A 17,629-nucleotide genomic window follows, 5' to 3' on the forward strand; every position below is an offset into this window, starting at 1 on the left:
CGACGCACTGCTGGAGCCGCGCGTCAAGTCGATGCCCCTCCTTGTTCGGGCGGTGCTCGACGTCACCGGTCTTCTAGACATCATTGATCCATTTTTCATTTTCCATTGGTTTTGTCTTGTCTTCCTACCACACCTGGTTCCAATCCCATCAATGACATGTTGTGTATTTAACCCTTTGTTTCCCCTCATGTCTTTGTCAGAGATTGTTTATTGTTTTGCGCGTGTTGTCATTTGTGGTGCGCAACAGGGTTTTTTTTACCCATGTTTCCTTTTTTATTGTACTTTGGTTTTTGAAGTTTGTTTTTTAATTTATTTAACTACTCCAGTTCCACCTTGTTTCTCCTGCGCTTGACTTCTCTGCCACCTACACACACACCTTGACAAGAGGAAATATCTCAAGAATGACCAATGGAAACAGGAAGCACCTGAGCTCAATCACCTGAGTCTCATAACAAAAGGGTCCTGAATACTTTTGTAAATAAAGTATTTCTATTTATTATTATTTTTTAATACATTTGCAAACATTTCTGAAAACCTGTTTACGCTTTGTCATTATTGGTGTATTGTGTGTAGATCGATGAAGATTTGTATTTATTTAATCCATTTTTCCACAAAATGTGGTAAAAGTCAAGGGCTCTGAATACTTTCTGAATGTGCTGAGGGAGTGTTGGGGGAAGTTCAGCGTTACATCCTGATTGAAATTTAAAGGCAATGTTTCCCCGTAGGCTCGAGACTGCATTCACGATAAACGCTGCATATGTCGGCTCAATGGGGAAAATCCCCTTTTAAAATGTCGCAATCTGTGAGGCTTCAGCGGATTGAATAGAGCTCTTTATTTTCATACAGTTTTAATCTTCGTTAGTCAGCACCTGTGTATCAGCTCATGCTTTTTGACTTGTTTACCAACGCTAGGTCACCTCTGATGTTTACCTGTCCTGATATGACTCCTATAGCCAACAACGTTAGGTCACCTCTGATGTCTCACCTGTCCTGATATGACTCCTATAGCGAACAACGTTAGGTCACCTCTGATGTCTCTCCTGTCCTCATACAGTCGGACTCCTATCGCCTACAGGACTCCAGTCCGTCCATAGACACAGTTACATCTCCCCCTAGTGGATCAAAGCAGTCAGTGCAGCACATTCAGAATCCTACGCCTACAGGACTCCAGTCCGTCCATAGACACAGTTACATCTCCCCCTAGTGGATCAAAGCAGTCAGTGCAGCACATTCAGAATCCTACACCTACAGGACTCCAGTCCGTCCATAGACACAGTTACATCTCCCCCTAGTGGATCAAAGCAGTCAGTGCAGCACATTCAGAATCCTACACCTACAGGACTCCAGTCCGTCCATAGACACAGTTACATCTCCCCCTAGTGGATCAAAGCAGCCAGTGCAGCACATTCAGAATCCTACACAATAACTCAGGCTCTATTTGTATTGGTCCCAGTACACATATTTATCAGATGTTATCTCAGGTGTAGTGAGATGCTTGTGTTTCTAGCTCCAACAGTGCAGTAATATCTAACAATACACCCCCCTAAAAAATGTTTAAGAAATATCAGAACGAACAAACGTCAGAGTTCGGAATATAAATATATTTACACTGTATGTATACAATGGTGTTTATAGACAGTATATGAATAGAAAAGGTGTGTACAGCAGTAGTTATATAGGATAAACCAGGACTAGAATACAGTATATACATATGAAGTGGACAGCAGTAGTTATATAGGATAAACCAGGACTAGAATACAGTATATACATATGAAGTGGACAGCAGTAGTTATATAGGATAAACCAGGACTAGAATACAGTATATACATATGAAGTGGACAGCAGTAGTTATATAGGATGAACCAGGACTAGAATACAGTATATACATATGAAGTGGACAGCAGTAGTTATATAGGATGAACCATGACTAGAATACAGTATATACATATGAAGTGGACAGCAGTAGTTATATAGGATGAACCAGGACTAGAATACAGTATATACATATGAAGTGGACAGCAGTAGTTATATAGGATGAACCATGACTAGAATACAGTATATACATATGAAGTGGACAGCAGTAGTTATATGGGATGAACCATGACGAGAATACAGTATATACATATGAAGTGGACAGCAGTAGTTATATAGAATACAGTATATACATATGAAGTGGACAGCAGTAGTTATATAGAATACAGTATATACATCTGAAGTGGACAGCAGTAGTTATATAGAATACAGTATATACATCTGAAGTGGACAGCAGTAGTTATATAGAATACAGTATATACATCTGAAGTGGACAGCAGTAGTTATATGGGATGAACCAGGACTAGAATACAGGTGTCACGTCCTGACCAGTATAAGGGGTTATTTGTTCTTATAGTTTGGTCAGGACGTGGCAGGGGGTATTTGTTTTATATGGTTTGGGGTGTGTGTGTGTGTATGTAGAAGGGGTGTTTGGTTTATGTATTCCGTTTTTTTTTGTTGTCATTGTTCTATGTTAGTGTATTTCTATGTTCTGTCTAGTCATTTCTATTTCTATGTTTAGGCAATTGGGGTTGGGGGCCTTCAATTGGAGGCAGCTGTCTATCGTTGCCTCTGATTGAAGGTCCTATAAATAGGAAAGTGTTTGTCATGGGGTTTGTGGGAGGTTGTTTTTTGGCATCGCTGTGTGTTGCCTGCAAGACTGTTTCTTGTCCGTTCTCTTGTTTTGTTTATTAAGCGTTCACATTAAAAGTGAAATATGAGCACTCAACCCGCTGCGCCTTGGTCCATCCATTATGATGACCGTTACAACGGGGGGGAGTATGGAAGACCTTCTAGATCAGGGGTGTCAAACGTCCGGCCCGCGGGCCGGATCAGGCCCGCAAAGGGGTTTAATCCGGCCCGCGAGATGATTTTGTTTAAGTAAAAAATTTGCTGCAATTCTTTCAATAAAAGAAACTGCTGTTCCAATTGCGTCCACTGGATGGCGCAATAGCAATTGTGTTAAGCAGGCAAACTGTTTATACCGGAGCAGAGCAAGTAGGTCAAGCATTAGAATTTTCAAATGAACTTGAGGTGTTTTATGATTAATAGTGATGTTGTGCTGGTACTATTGTGGACACACTGTCCTCAGGCTCCAGCTTTATGTTTTATGTCGATCGTATTAAAACAAAGAAAACAATCTTAAGTTGTTGTTTTTAAGTTATATATATATACCATGATTTTACCGGTCCGGCCCACTTGGGAATAGATTTTCCTCCCTGTGGCCCCTGAGCTAAAATGAGTTTGACACCCCTGTTCCTGATGGCAGCGTAGTGAACAAGCTATCCTTGATGATCGTCTTGGCCAGGGGTACTCGAAAACTATTTGAAAAGGTCAGGATGGATTATGTAATTTATCGACGCGGTAACAAACCCCCCACCTCGCTGCCGCTGCTATCCCAAACCCCTCTTGTTGGGCGGAGAGAAAATCGTGCAGTTTTAAAAGGTGCAATTGTATCCATCTTGAATGGGGAAGAGATTTTTTTGGGGGGACATTTTAAAGCTCATTTCCTGTAATTCTACACATTCTTCCATGTTGTATGTGTGTTTATATGATACAAGGGCCGAAGCCTGAACTTAAGTAAAAATGGAAGGGAGGAGGAGACCCGCGGTCCGTATTGACCCCGTTCTGGGTCCGGATCCGGTCCGTAGTCCGCCAGTTGATTATCATGGGGAGGGGGGGGGTCCTTGGCCATAGAATACGGGAGACCTACAGCTGTAGACATGACAACAATAGAAAGATGTCTTCCTCAACTTGTATCTATCTGTGTTAATTGGAAATGATTTAGAAAAAAGGTTGACAGAAACCCATGTTCATCCACTCATCGATGGTTTATTAAATATGCATTGGAACATCAACAACTTTATGAACGCTTATAGCTCCTTATAACACGTCATAGCTCCTTATAACACATCATAGCTTCTTAAAACACATCATAGGTTATAACGTCATAGCTCCGTATAACACGTCATTTCTAGTTATAATACGTCATAGGTTATAACACATCATAGCTCCTTATAACACATCATAGCTTCTTAAAACACGTCAAAGCTTCTCCTTATAACACGTCATAGCGCCTTATAACACGTTATAGCTCCTTATAACACGTCATAGCCCCTTATAACACACTGTGCAGGTCCTTCTCTGTGAAGGGGAGAGAAGGGATGGAGAGGGTGTGAAGGCTGGTGCTGGGGTGTCTTGATGATGAAGATGATGTGAAGGCTGGTGCTGGGGTGTCTTAATGATGATGATGATGAAGAGGGGTCCTCCTCACCTCTCAGCTGATGTGTGGTGCTGAACGTTTTGGTTTAAAATGGCTGCCGGGGGGGGGCATCAGAGCCTTCTATTGCCATAAAGGGCCCTGGGTGTCGTCGTCCCCCAGGTGGGTGTAACTGCTATCTACAGGTGGTTGGGGTGAGACTCCTCCGCCTCCATTATAATACAAAGCCGACTGAGCAGAGGAACAACACTGCATTATAAACCCCTTATGAACTGTTATAGCATAGAGATTGATTGACATTAGCTGTAAAGTCACCAGATACTTCCGCCGTCCAGCCCAATGCTCGCTGGGAGATGTTAGCCGGGGGAGCAGTGAAGCAGCCAGCAGCTGGTCTGTGGTGGGTTACTGATCAGGACCAAGCTGATACAGTATTATTGATTATTGATTGGCAGACACCAGAGACAACATGAACATAGACTCTCTCCCCCCTTTGAGAGAGTCAGAGCAGAGCAGGGTGAAGCTGCCTCTAGACTCTACAGGCACCGATCTAAAGGTCACTTCCTGTCCTGTCAGGTTGACTGATCCTAGGTCAGTTCTACAGGGCCAGAGTTAGTAAGCACTACAGTGCTGTCCTGTCAGGTTAACTGATCCTAGGTCAGTTCTACAGGGCCAGAGTTAGTAAGCACTACAGTGCTGTCCTGTCAGGTTAACTGATCCTAGGTCAGTTCTACAGGACCAGAGTTAGTATGACGTTGTCCCCTGATCGCTCAATGTTCTGCTTGTTGATTGGCCACAATTAGACAGTTCTGCTTGTTGATTGGCCACAATTAGACAGTTCTGCTTGTTGATTGGACACAATTAGACAGTTCTGCTTGTTGATTGGCCTCAATTAGACAGTTCTGCTTGTTGATTGGCCAATTAGACAGTTCTGCTTGTTGATTGGACACAATTAGACAGTTCTGCTTGTTGATTGGACACAATTAGACAGTTCTGCTTGTTGATTGGACACAATGACAATTAGACAGTTCTGCTTGTTGATTGGACACAATTAGACAGTTCTGCTTGTTGATTGGCCACAATTAGACAGTTCTGCTTGTTGATTGGCCACAATTAGACAGTTCTGCTTGTTGATTGGCCACAATTAGACAGTTCTGCTTGTTGATTGGCCACAATTAGACAGTTCTGCTTGTTGATTGGCCAGTTCGACAGTTCTGCTTGTTGATTGGCCACAGTTAGACAGTTTTGACAGGCAGCTGTAACTCGGCTGTGATTTGTCCTGTCTATCTGTCTGTGCCCACTGTTGGTTCTGACTCTCTCCAGATATCTTGTCTTGAGCCGTGACAACCTGTGGAGAAGACAATAGGCCACATGTTAGAGGATAGACAGGGATGTTACAGTCTCTCTACAACATAGAGGATAGACAGGGATGTTACCAGTCTCTCTACAACATAGAGGATAGACAGGGATGTTACAGTCTCTCTACAACATAGAGGATAGACAGGGATGTTACAGTCTCTCTACAACAGAGGATAGACAGGGATGTTACAGTCTCTCTACAACATAGAGGATAGACAGGGATGTTACAGTCTCTCTACAACATAGAGGATAGACAGGGATGTTACAGTCTCTCTACAACATAGAGGATAGACAGGGATGTTACCAGTCTCTCTACAACAGAGGATAGACAGGGATGTTACAGTCTCTCTACAACATAGAGGATAGACAGGGATGTTACAGTCTCTCTACAACAGAGGATAGACAGGGATGTTACCAGTCTCTCTACAACATAGAGGATAGACAGGGATGTTACAGTCTCTCTACAACAGAGGATAGACAGGGATGTTACAGTCTCTCTACAACATAGAGGATAGACAGGGATGTTACAGTCTCTCTACAACATAGAGGATAGACAGGGATGTTACAGTCTCTCTACAACAGAGGATAGACAGGGATGTTACAGTCTCTCTACAACAGAGGATAGACAGGGATGTTACAGTCTCTCTACAACATAGAGGATAGACAGGGATGTTACAGTCTCTCTACAACAGAGGATAGACAGGGATGTTACCAGTCTCTCTACAACAGAGGATAGACAGGGATGTTACAGTCTCTCTACAACAGAGGATAGACAGGGATGTTACAGTCTCTCTACAACATAGAGGATAGACAGGGATGTTACAGTCTCTCTACAACATAGAGGATAGACAGGGATGTTACAGTCTCTCTACAACAGAGGATAGACAGGGATGTTACAGTCTCTCTACAACAGAGGATAGACAGGGATGTTACAGTCTCTCTACAACATAGAGGATAGACAGGGATGTTACAGTCTCTCTACAACAGAGGATAGACAGGGATGTTACAGTCTCTCTACAACAGAGGATAGACAGGGATGTTACAGTCTCTCTACAACAGAGGATAGACAGGGATGTTACAGTCTCTCTACAACATAGAGGATAGACAGGGATGTTACAGTCTCTCTACAACAGAGGATAGACAGGGATGTTACAGTCTCTCTACAACAGAGGATAGACAGGGATGTTACAGTCTCTCTACAACATAGAGGATAGACAGGGATGTTACAGTCTCTCTACAACATAGAGGATAGACAGGGATGTTACAGTCTCTCTACAACAGAGGATAGACAGGGATGTTACCAGTCTCTCTACAACACAGAGGATAGACAGGGATGTTACAGTCTCTCTACAACAGAGGATAGACAGGGATGTATCAGCCTCTCTACAACATAGAGGATAGACAGGGATGTTACAGTCTCTCTACAACATAGAGGATAGACAGGGATGTTACAGTCTCTCTACAACATAGAGGATAGACAGGGATGTTACAGTCTCTCTACAACATAGAGGATAGACAGGGATGTTAGTCTCTCTACAACAGAGGATAGACAGGGATGTTAGTCTCTCTACAACAGAGGATAGACAGGGATGTTACAGTCTCTCTACAACAGAGGATAGACAGGGATGTTACAGCCTCTCTACAACAGAGGATAGACAGGGATGTTACAGTCTCTCTACAACAGAGGATAGACAGGGATGTTACAGTCTCTCTACAACATAGAGGATAGACAGGGATGTTACAGCCTCTCTACAACAGAGGATAGACAGGGATGTTACAGCCTCTCTACAACAGAGGATAGACAGGGATGTTACAGGCTCTCTACAACATAGAGGATAGACAGGGATGTTACAGTCTCTCTACAACAGAGGATAGACAGGGATGTTACAGCCTCTCTACAACATAGAGGATAGACAGGGATGTTACAGTCTCTCTACAACAGAGGATAGACAGGGATGTTACAGTCTCTCTACAACATAGAGGATAGACAGGGATGTTACAGTCTCTCTACAACATAGAGGATAGACAGGGATGTTACAGTCTCTCTACAACATAGAGGATAGACATGGATGTTACAGCCTCTCTACAACAGAGGATAGACAGGGATGTTACAGTCTCTCTACAACAGAGGATAGACAGGGATGTTACAGTCTCTCTACAACATAGAGGATAGACAGGGATGTTACAGTCTCTCTACAACAGAGGATAGACAGGGATGTTACAGTCTCTCTACAACATAGAGGATAGACAGGGATGTTACAGTCTCTCTACAACATAGAGGATAGACAGGGATGTTACAGTCTCTCTACAACATAGAGGATAGACAGGGATGTTACAGTCTCTCTACAACATAGAGGATAGACAGGGATGTTACAGTCTCTCGACAACAGAGGATAGACAGGGATGTTACAGTCTCTCTACAACAGAGGATAGACAGGGATGTTACCAGTCTCTCTACAACATAGAGGATAGACAGGGATGTTACAGTCTCTCTACAACATAGAGGATAGACAGGGATGTTACAGTCTCTCTACAACATAGAGGATAGACAGGGATGTTACAGTCTCTCTACAACAGAGGATAGACAGGGATGTTACCAGTCTCTCTACAACATAGAGGATAGACAGGGATGTTACAGTCTCTCTACAACAGAGGATAGACAGGGATGTTACAGTCTCTCTACAACAGAGGATAGACAGGGATGTTACAGTCTCTCTACAACAGAGGATAGACAGGGATGTTACAGTCTCTCTACAACATAGAGGATAGACAGGGATGTTACAGTCTCTCTACAACAGAGGATAGACAGGGATGTTACAGTCTCTCTACAACATAGAGGATAGACAGGGATGTTACAGTCTCTCTACAACATAGAGGATAGACAGGGATGTTACAGTCTCTCTACAACATAGAGGATAGACAGGGATGTTACAGTCTCTCTACAACATAGAGGATAGACAGGGATGTTACAGTCTCTACAACATAGAGGACAGACAGGGATGTTACCAGTCTCTCTACAACATAGAGGATAGACAGGGATGTTACAGTCTCTCTACAACATAGAGGATAGACAGGGATGTTACAGTCTCTCTACAACATAGAGGATAGACAGGGATGTTACAGTCTCTCTACAACATAGAGGATAGACAGGGATGTTACAGTCTCTCTACAACATAGAGGATAGACAGGGATGTTACAGTCTCTCTACAACATAGAGGATAGACAGGGATGTTACAGTCTCTCTACAACATAGAGGATAGACAGGGATTTTACAGTCTCTCTACAACATAGAGGATAGACAGGGATGTTACAGTCTCTCTACAACAGAGGATAGACAGGGATGTTACCAGCCTCTCTACAACATAGAGGATAGACAGGGATGTTACAGTCTCTCTACAACATAGAGGATAGACAGGGATGTTACAGTCTCTCTACAACATAGAGGATAGACAGGGATGTTACAGTCTCTCTACAACATAGAGGATAGACAGGGATGTTACCAGTCTCTCTACAACATAGAGGATAGACAGGGATGTTACAGTCTCTCTACAACAGAGGATAGACAGGGATGTTACAGCCTCTCTACAACATAGAGGATAGACAGGGATGTTACAGTCTCTCTACAACATAGAGGATAGACAGGGATGTTACCAGTCTCTCTACAACATAGAGGATAGACAGGGATGTTACAGTCTCTCTACAACATAGAGGATAGACAGGGATGTTACAGCCTCTCTACAACATAGAGGATAGACAGGGATGTTACAGTCTCTCTACAACATAGAGGATAGACAGGGATGTTACAGTCTCTCTACAACATAGAGGATAGACATGGATGTTACAGTCTCTCTACAACATAGAGGATAGACAGGGATGTTAGTCTCTCTACAACATAGAGGATAGACAGGGATATTACCAGCCTCTCTACAACATAGAGGATAGACAGGGATGTTACAGTCTCTCTACAACATAGAGGATAGACAGGATGTTACAGCCTCTCTACAACAGAGGATAGACAGGGATGTTACAGGGTTGAGATGAAGGCCCAACCCAATTCAAACAAACCCCTGGCATCACTGCAGCAGCAAACTGTCATCCTATCATCATTATTCCATCCCTCCTTACTTTTTCATCCAGCAGCCAATGTTGCTCCAAGCCAACACAATTATCCTCCTCTCGAAGTTTCCAGTATCAGTCTCTCCCATCATCATCATCACAGTTCGGTAGGAATCCAGTTCGACCCCGGGGCTTCTCTCTACCTCTCTAGCCCTGGGCCCAGCTCACTCCAGATACCTCTCTAGCCCTGGGCCCAGCTCACTCCAGATACCTCTCTAGCCCTGGGCCCAGCTCACTCCAGGTACCTCTCTAGCCCTGGGCCCAGTTCACTCCAGGTACCTCTCTAGCCCTGGGCCCAGCTCACTCCAGGTACCTTTCTAGCCCTGGGCCCAGCTCACTCCAGGTACCTCTCTAGCCCTGGGCCCAGCTCACTCCAGATACCTCTCTAGCCCTGGGCCCAGCTCACTCCAGATACCTCTCTAGCCCTGGGCCCAGCTCACTCCAGGTACCTCTCTAGCCCTGGGTCCAGCTCACTCCAGATACCTCTCTAGCCCTGGGTCCAGCTCACTCCAGGTACCTCTCGAACACATCGAGTTCTGTGTCCGTGTCGTAAGGGACAGAGGCCGGGTCAGATAGTACCCCTAGATCCACCAGCGCCTGGTCCATATCTTCCGGTAGAAACACTATCCCCACATTCAAGACGATGTATTCCATTAGAAAGGCATAGTATAGGATTAAAACGTTCACAAAAAACAGGCCCAGATAAAACATATAGAGAAGTTCGTTGAGGAGCGATTCCAACGAATCTAGTCGAGTATAAGTTGAGTGTCATAGAAAAACTAACCCGGAAAGTTTAGCTCAGCTATGTTGATAAGGAGCGGATAAGGACAGAGGCAGTGTCATTGCTCGGAGGCTAGCAGTAACATGGACAGTGTATTTTGGAGTGTCCATTTCTGCGGTGACAGCAATGATTCGTCCTGAAATGCCAGCTTTACAATAGCACAGCTATCTAGCGATAGACATTAGTTAGGAGGTACAAGAAACAACCTAACAAAAAAAACGTTCAGCTCGAAACCGCTAGTTCATGTAAACACAGTGTTAGCTCGATGTGTTATCTGCAACATGGCTAGCTAACAGCTAAAAACAGTTGAACGTGGCTAGCTATTACCGGCCAAACGACTATAGCGAGATTTCTATTATACAGGAATATGTTCTGTCGATGGAAATACACTCGATAGTCAGACCTCCCGTTACAATTTTCATGTCAACATTTCCGCGAACTGCATCAAAACAGTCCGACCTTTACGGTCAAAACAGTACCCAATACGTCTATATAGCTTAAGCATTTGATTGGTTCACCACAAAACATACCGTCCTGTGAATGGTCAAACTGAGACATCGATCACATTAATCCCGCCTTTTTCATCGGTTGCGGTTTGTTACGTTTTGCGTCGATGGGCTCATCGTATTGGTATTTCATTGGCTGTGGTGTTCGTCGTTGTAAGATGAAGACCAATCAATGTCACTGAATTGTTGAATGTGGTTTTGTTATTTCCCCCCCCAAAAAACGTTGGGGATTTGTAGTTTTTTAAAAATGTCATTTACATGAAATTGTGCTATCGAAACTCAACAAAGAAACGACAAGTCCCAAACTCCCTGGCGCTAAACCTGTTACGTAACGCGTCGTTCCTCGCTAGCTACGTTCGGAATGTCCTCTTCTCGCTTCGTTAGCCAGAGAGCTATTTGGTTAGCTAGATATTTTGTTAGCTTATATATTGGACACCTTGTACGGGATATATGGACGTGATGGATTGATATAACAGGCAAAAACAATCTGGCAGTAGCATCAACATCTTTTTAAGTGCAACTATGTTCGGTCGGTCACGGAGTTGGGGGGAGGGCAGGGGAAAACAAAAAATATTCATTCCCTGGACCATCTCAAGTAAGTAACTAGCATAATTGCTAAGGTTACCCGGGGTGTATTCATTAGGCTTGTTCTGTTGCAAAACGTTACTTAAACGGGAGCAAAATTAACGGAACATACCTGAACATGTCCAATGTAAATGATTGTTTCCGTTGCAAAACGCAACTGTTTGGTTGAATGATGGCAACCCGTAGCGAGTTAGCCAGCTAACCCTGATAGCTTAATAAACTAACGTTACATTGTTAGCATACCTAGCTAATCCAGTTAGCTATGCCCGATCAGGCTACTAGCTAGTACTGTCGACCAAATACGTTAGCTACCTAACGTTACTGGAATTTCCTTGTCAGAACTGTGTGAACATTGTCAGATGTATATGACTGATACTAACGTTAGCCAGCTAACTAACTACATGATGGGTGTCATTACTTGATAACAGCTAGATCTACTAACGTTAGCTAGCTAGCTAACTACATGATGGCTGTCATTACTTGATAACAGCTAGATATACTAACGTTAGCTAGCTAACTACATGATGGGTGTCATTACTTGATAACAGCTAGATCTACTAACGTTAGCTAGCTAGCTAACTACATGATGGCTGTCATTACTTGATGACAGCTAGATATACTAACGTTAGCCAGCTAGCTAACTACATGATGGGTGTCATTACTTGATAACAGCTAGATCTACTATTGTTAGCTAACTAGCTAACTACATGATGGCTGTCATTACTTGATAACAGCTAGATCTACTAACGTTAGCCAGCTAGCTAACTACATGATGGGTGTCATTACTTGATAACAGCTAGATCTACTAACGTTAGCTAGCTAGCTAACTACATGATGGCTGTCATTACTTGATAACAGCTAGATATACTAACGTTAGCTAGCTAACTACATGATGGCTGTCATTACTTGATAACAGCTAGATCTACTAACGTTAGCTAGCTAGCTAACTACATGATGGCTGTCATTACTTGATGACAGCTAGATATACTAACGTTAGCTAGCTAGCTAACTACATGATGGCTGTCATTACTTGATGACAGCTAGATATACTAACGTTAGCCAGCTAGCTAACTACATGATGGGTGTCATTACTTGATAACAGCTAGATCTACTATTGTTAGCTAACTAGCTAACTACATGATGGGTGTCATTACTTGACTACAGCTAGATATACTAACGTTAGCTAGCTAGCTAACTACATGATGGGTGTCATTACTTGACTACAGCTAGATATACTAACGTTAGCTAGCTAGCTAACTACATGATGGGTGTCATTACTTGACTACAGCTAGATATACTAACGTTAGTGTATGAGTCCATACCATCCCGTCTATGTGTTGCTAAGCTAGTCATATTCCGTCTTCCAGAGTGGGTGTGCCAGTTCAAATTGACAGTGCAGTATAGCCACCACATGTTTTACTGGAAAGCAACCTGTTTTCTAACATTGTCCATCTCCTCTCATCCCTTCCCTCCTCTCCCTCCTCCCCTCCTTCCCTCCTCTCCTCCTCTCCTCCCTCCCTCCCTCCCTCCCTCCTCTCTCCTCCCTCCTCTCTCCTCCCTCCTCTCCTCCCTCCTCTCTCCCTCCCTCCTCTCTCCTCCCTCCTCTCCTCCCTCCCCCTTCTCTCTCCTCCCTCCTCTTCTCCCTCCCTCCCTCCTCCACTCCCCCTCCTCTCTCCTCCCCTCCTCTCCCTCCTCCTCCTCCTCCTCCTCTCTCCTCCCTCCTCTCTCCTCCCCCTCCTCTCTTCTCCCTCCCCCTCCTCTCCTCCCTCCTCTCTCCTCCCTCCCTCCTCCCTCCCCCTCCTCTCTCCTCCCCCTCCTCTCCCTCCCCCTCTCTTCTCCCTCCCCCTCCTCTCTCTCCTCCCTCCTCTCTCCTCCCCCTCCTCTCCCTCCCTCCCTCCTCTCCCTCCCCCTCCTCTCTCTCTCTCCTCCCTCCTCTCCCTCCCCCTCCTCTCCCTCCCCCTCCTCTCCTCCCTCCTCTCTCCAGGTATATGTACCATGTCCTAACTAGGAACACGACAGTAACAGACAGCAACAGGAACTTGCTGGTGGAGACCATCCGCTCCATCACTGAGATACTCATCTGGGGAGACCAGAACGACAGCTCCGTCTTCGAGTAAGACTTTAACCATGACCCTATTTTATTCTACTCTATTCTGTTCTACTCCTCTCTATTGTACTCTACTCCTCTCTATTGTATACTATACTTAAATCTACTTTATTCTGCTCTATTCTTTATTCTACTCTACTCTACTCTGTTCTCAGCTTCTTCCTGGAGAAGAATATGTTTGCGTTCTTCCTGAATATCCTCCGTCAGAAGTCCGGTCGTTACGTCTGTGTCCAGCTGCTCCAGACACTCAACATCCTGTTTGAAAATATCAGCCACGAGACGTCGCTCTGTGAGCACACACACACACACACACACACACACACACACACACACACACACACACACACACACACACACACACACACACACACACACACACACACACACACACACACACACAACACACACACACACACACACACTGGCAACCTGTGGTTTAGATGCCCCAGAGTTTCAATCAGCCGGAATAAGATATTTGTGTGGTATAACTGTTTTCTCCTCCTCTAGATTACCTGCTGTCCAACAACCACGTCAACTCCATCATCGTTCACAAGTTTGACTTCTCAGACGAGGAGATCATGGCCTACTATATCTCCTTCCTGAAGACCCTGTCACTCAAACTGAACAATCACACCGTACACTTCTTCTATAACGAGGTGAGGGGGGACTGGACAACTACACTGTACACTTCTTCTATAACGAGGTGAGAGGGGGGACTGGACAACTACACTGTACACTTCTTCGATAACGAGGTGAGGGTGGGGACTGGACAACTACACTGTACACTTCTTCGATAACGAGGTGAGGGGGGGACTGGACAACTACACTGTACACTTCTTCTATAACGAGGTGAGGGGGGGACTGGACAACTACACTGTACACTTCTTCTATAACGAGGTGAGAGGGGGGACTGGACAACTACACTGTACACTTCTTCTATAACGAGGTGAGGGGGGACTGGACAACTACACTGTACACTTCTTCTATAACGAGGTGAGAGGGGGACTGGACAACTACACTGTACACTTCTTCTATAACGAGGTGAGAGGGGGACTGGACAACTACACTGTACACTTCTTCTATAACGAGGTGAGGGGGGGACAACTACACTGTACACTTCTTCTATAACGAGGTGAGGGGGGGACTGGACAACTACACTGTACACTTCTTCTATAACGAGGTGAGAGGGGGGACAACTACACTGTACACTTCTTCTATAACGAGGTGAGGGGGGACTGGACAACTACACTGTACACTTCTTCTATAACGAGGTGAGGGGGGACTGGACAACTACACTGTACACTTCTTCTATAACGAGGTGAGGGGGGGACTGGACAACTACACTGTACACTTCTTCGATAACGAGGTGAGGGGGGGACTGGACAACTACACTGTACACTTCTTCTATAACGAGGTGAGAGGGGGGACTGGACAACTACACTGTACACTTCTTCTATAACGAGGTGAGGGGGGGACTGGACAACTACACTGTACACTTCTTCTATAACGAGGTGAGAGGGGGGACTGGACAACTACACTGTACACTTCTTCTATAACGAGGTGAGGGGGGGACTGGACAACTACACTGTACACTTCTTCTATAACGAGGTGAGGGACACTCACACTGTACACTTCTTCTATAACGAGGTGAGGGGGGGGACTGGACAACTACGGAATAAGGGACCATAATGTAGTGCCCTATATAGAGAGTGAGGGGCCATAATGTAGTGCCCTGTATAGGGAATGAGGGGCCATAATGTAGTGCCCTGTATAGGGAATGAGGGGCCATAATGTAGTGCCCTATATAGGGAATGAAGGCGCTTTTGGGACACTACTTTTGCAACTGACCTTTGTGTTTCAGCACTCGACCTTTGGCTTCTGTGTATGGGGAAAAGTTATTGGTGTACTGTCACTGGTAGCCCCTCTTGGCCCAATTCCCCTCTCTTCCTGAAGTGTGCACATGAACATTGCCCGTCGTGGATTTAAAAGCGTAGGATTGGTGTAAGCATTGGCTGGGAGTTTCCACCGTTTTGTTCAATCCATGATGGGAAGTGTTCAAGTGTACACTTTGGGAAGGAAGTGGAGACAGAGATCAGAGAGACAGAGATCAGCTGCCTGTAGACCTGCTATAACAGCCTGCCTCCTAATGCCTGCTAAACGATCACTAGGTTTTAATCCCTGGTATTAAGTCAATACACCTAATGCCTGATAAACGATCACTAGGTTTTAATCCCTGGTATTAAGTCACTACACCTAATGCCTGATAAACGATCACTAGGTTTTAATCCCTGGTATTAAGTCACTACAGTACGTTGCAGTAGGCTGGGAAAATGCTGCTAACTTTTCCCCCCAAAATAACAGGATTCCAGATTTCCTGCTGATTCCATCCTGGTTCCATCCTGGTTCCATCCTGATTCCATCCTGGTTCCACCCTGATTCCATCCTGGTTCCATCCTGATTCCACCCTGGTTCCACCCTGATTCCATCCTGATTCCACCCTGGTTCCACCCTGGTTCCATCCTGATTCCATCCTGGTTCCATCCTGATTCCATCCTGATTCCATCCTGGTTCCACCCTGGTTCCATCCTGATTCCACCCTGATTCCATCCTGGTTCCATCCTGGTTCCATCCTGGTTCCATCCTGATTCCATCCTGATTCCATCCTGGTTCCATCCTGGTTCCATCCTGGTTCCATCCTGATTCCATCCTGATTCCATCCTGGTTCCATCCTGGTTCCACACTGATTCCATCCTGGTTCCATCCTTATTCCATCCTGGTTCCATCCTGGTTCCATCCTGGTTCCATCCTTATTCCATCCTGATTCCATCCTGGTTCCATCCTGGTTCCATCCTGATTCCATCATGGTTCCATCATGATTCCATCCTGATTCCATCCTGGTTCCATCCTGGTTCCATCCTGGTTCCATCCTGGTTCCATCCTTATTCCATCCTGATTCCATCCTTGTTCCATCCTTGTTCCATCCTGGTTCCATCCTGATTCCATCCTGATTCCTTCCTGATTCCATCCTGATTCCACCCTGGTTCCATCCTTATTCCATCCTGGTTCCATCCTGGTTCCATCCTGATTCCATCCTGATTCCATCCTTATTCCATCCTGATTCCATCCTGGTTCCATCCTGGTTCCATCCTGATTCCATCCTGATTCCACCCTGATTCCATCCTGATTCCAGCTCTCTGTAGTTCTGGGAATTTAGTCGCTGCTAGAATTAGAAGCAGGGTTACCCTATAGCTAACTACAGCACGTCGTCCTATAGCTAACTACGGCCCTATAGCTAACTACGGCACGTCGTCCTATAGCTAACTACGGCACGTCGTCCTATAGCTAACTACAGAACGTCTCCCTATAGCTAACTACGGCACGTCGCCCTATAGCTAACTACGGCACGTCTCCCTATAGCTAACTACAGCACGTCGCCCTATAGCTAACTACGGCACGTCGCCCTATAGCTAACTACGGCACGTCTCCCTGTAGCTAACTACGGCACGTCTCCCTATAGCTAACTACGGCCCTATAGCTAACTACAGCACGTCTCCCTATAGCTAACTACGGCCCTATAGCTAACTACAGCACGTCACCCTGTAGCTAACTACAGCACGTCACCCTGTAGCTAACTACAGCACGTCTCCCTATAGCTAACTACAGCACGTCTCCCTATAGCTAACTACGGCCCTATAGCTAACTACAGCACGTCACCCTGTAGCTAACTACAGCACGTCTCCCTATAGCTAACTACAGCGCGTCTCCCTATAGCTAACTACGGCCCTATAGCTAACTACAGCACGTCACCCTGTAGCTAACTACAGCACGTCTCCCTATAGCTAACTACAGCACGTCTCCCTATAGCTAACTACGGCCCTATAGCTAACTACGGCACGTCGCCCTATAGCTAACTACGGCACGTCGCC

At 45.1% G+C, this 17,629-nt stretch overlaps 2 protein-coding genes across 2 annotated transcripts in view; one reads left to right on the forward strand and one right to left on the reverse strand.

Annotated features, from left to right (window-relative positions):
• Positions 1-3,844: 3,844 nt before the first annotated feature.
• LOC106598615 (dexamethasone-induced protein homolog) lies at positions 3,845-10,492 on the reverse strand (the record flags this gene model as incomplete). Its single annotated transcript, XM_045715959.1, has 2 exons — positions 3,845-5,597; positions 9,734-10,492. A coding segment is annotated over one exon (264 nt), but the record flags the coding sequence as incomplete, so codon positions are not given.
• Positions 10,493-11,346: 854 nt separating this feature from the next.
• Positions 11,347-17,629, forward strand: part of LOC106594088 (protein CLEC16A) — a 77,089-nt gene continuing 70,806 nt past the window's right edge. The window contains 5 exon segments of the mRNA XM_045715960.1: positions 11,347-11,555; positions 11,558-11,606; positions 13,581-13,709; positions 13,859-13,992; positions 14,211-14,359. Of these exon segments, the coding sequence (XP_045571916.1) occupies positions 11,534-11,555; positions 11,558-11,606; positions 13,581-13,709; positions 13,859-13,992; positions 14,211-14,359 (483 nt within the window). The 5' untranslated portion in view covers positions 11,347-11,533.

Source organism: Salmo salar, chromosome ssa03 (genome assembly GCF_905237065.1).
Source record: "Salmo salar chromosome ssa03, Ssal_v3.1, whole genome shotgun sequence".
NCBI classification, from domain to species: Eukaryota; Metazoa; Chordata; class Actinopteri; order Salmoniformes; family Salmonidae; genus Salmo; species Salmo salar.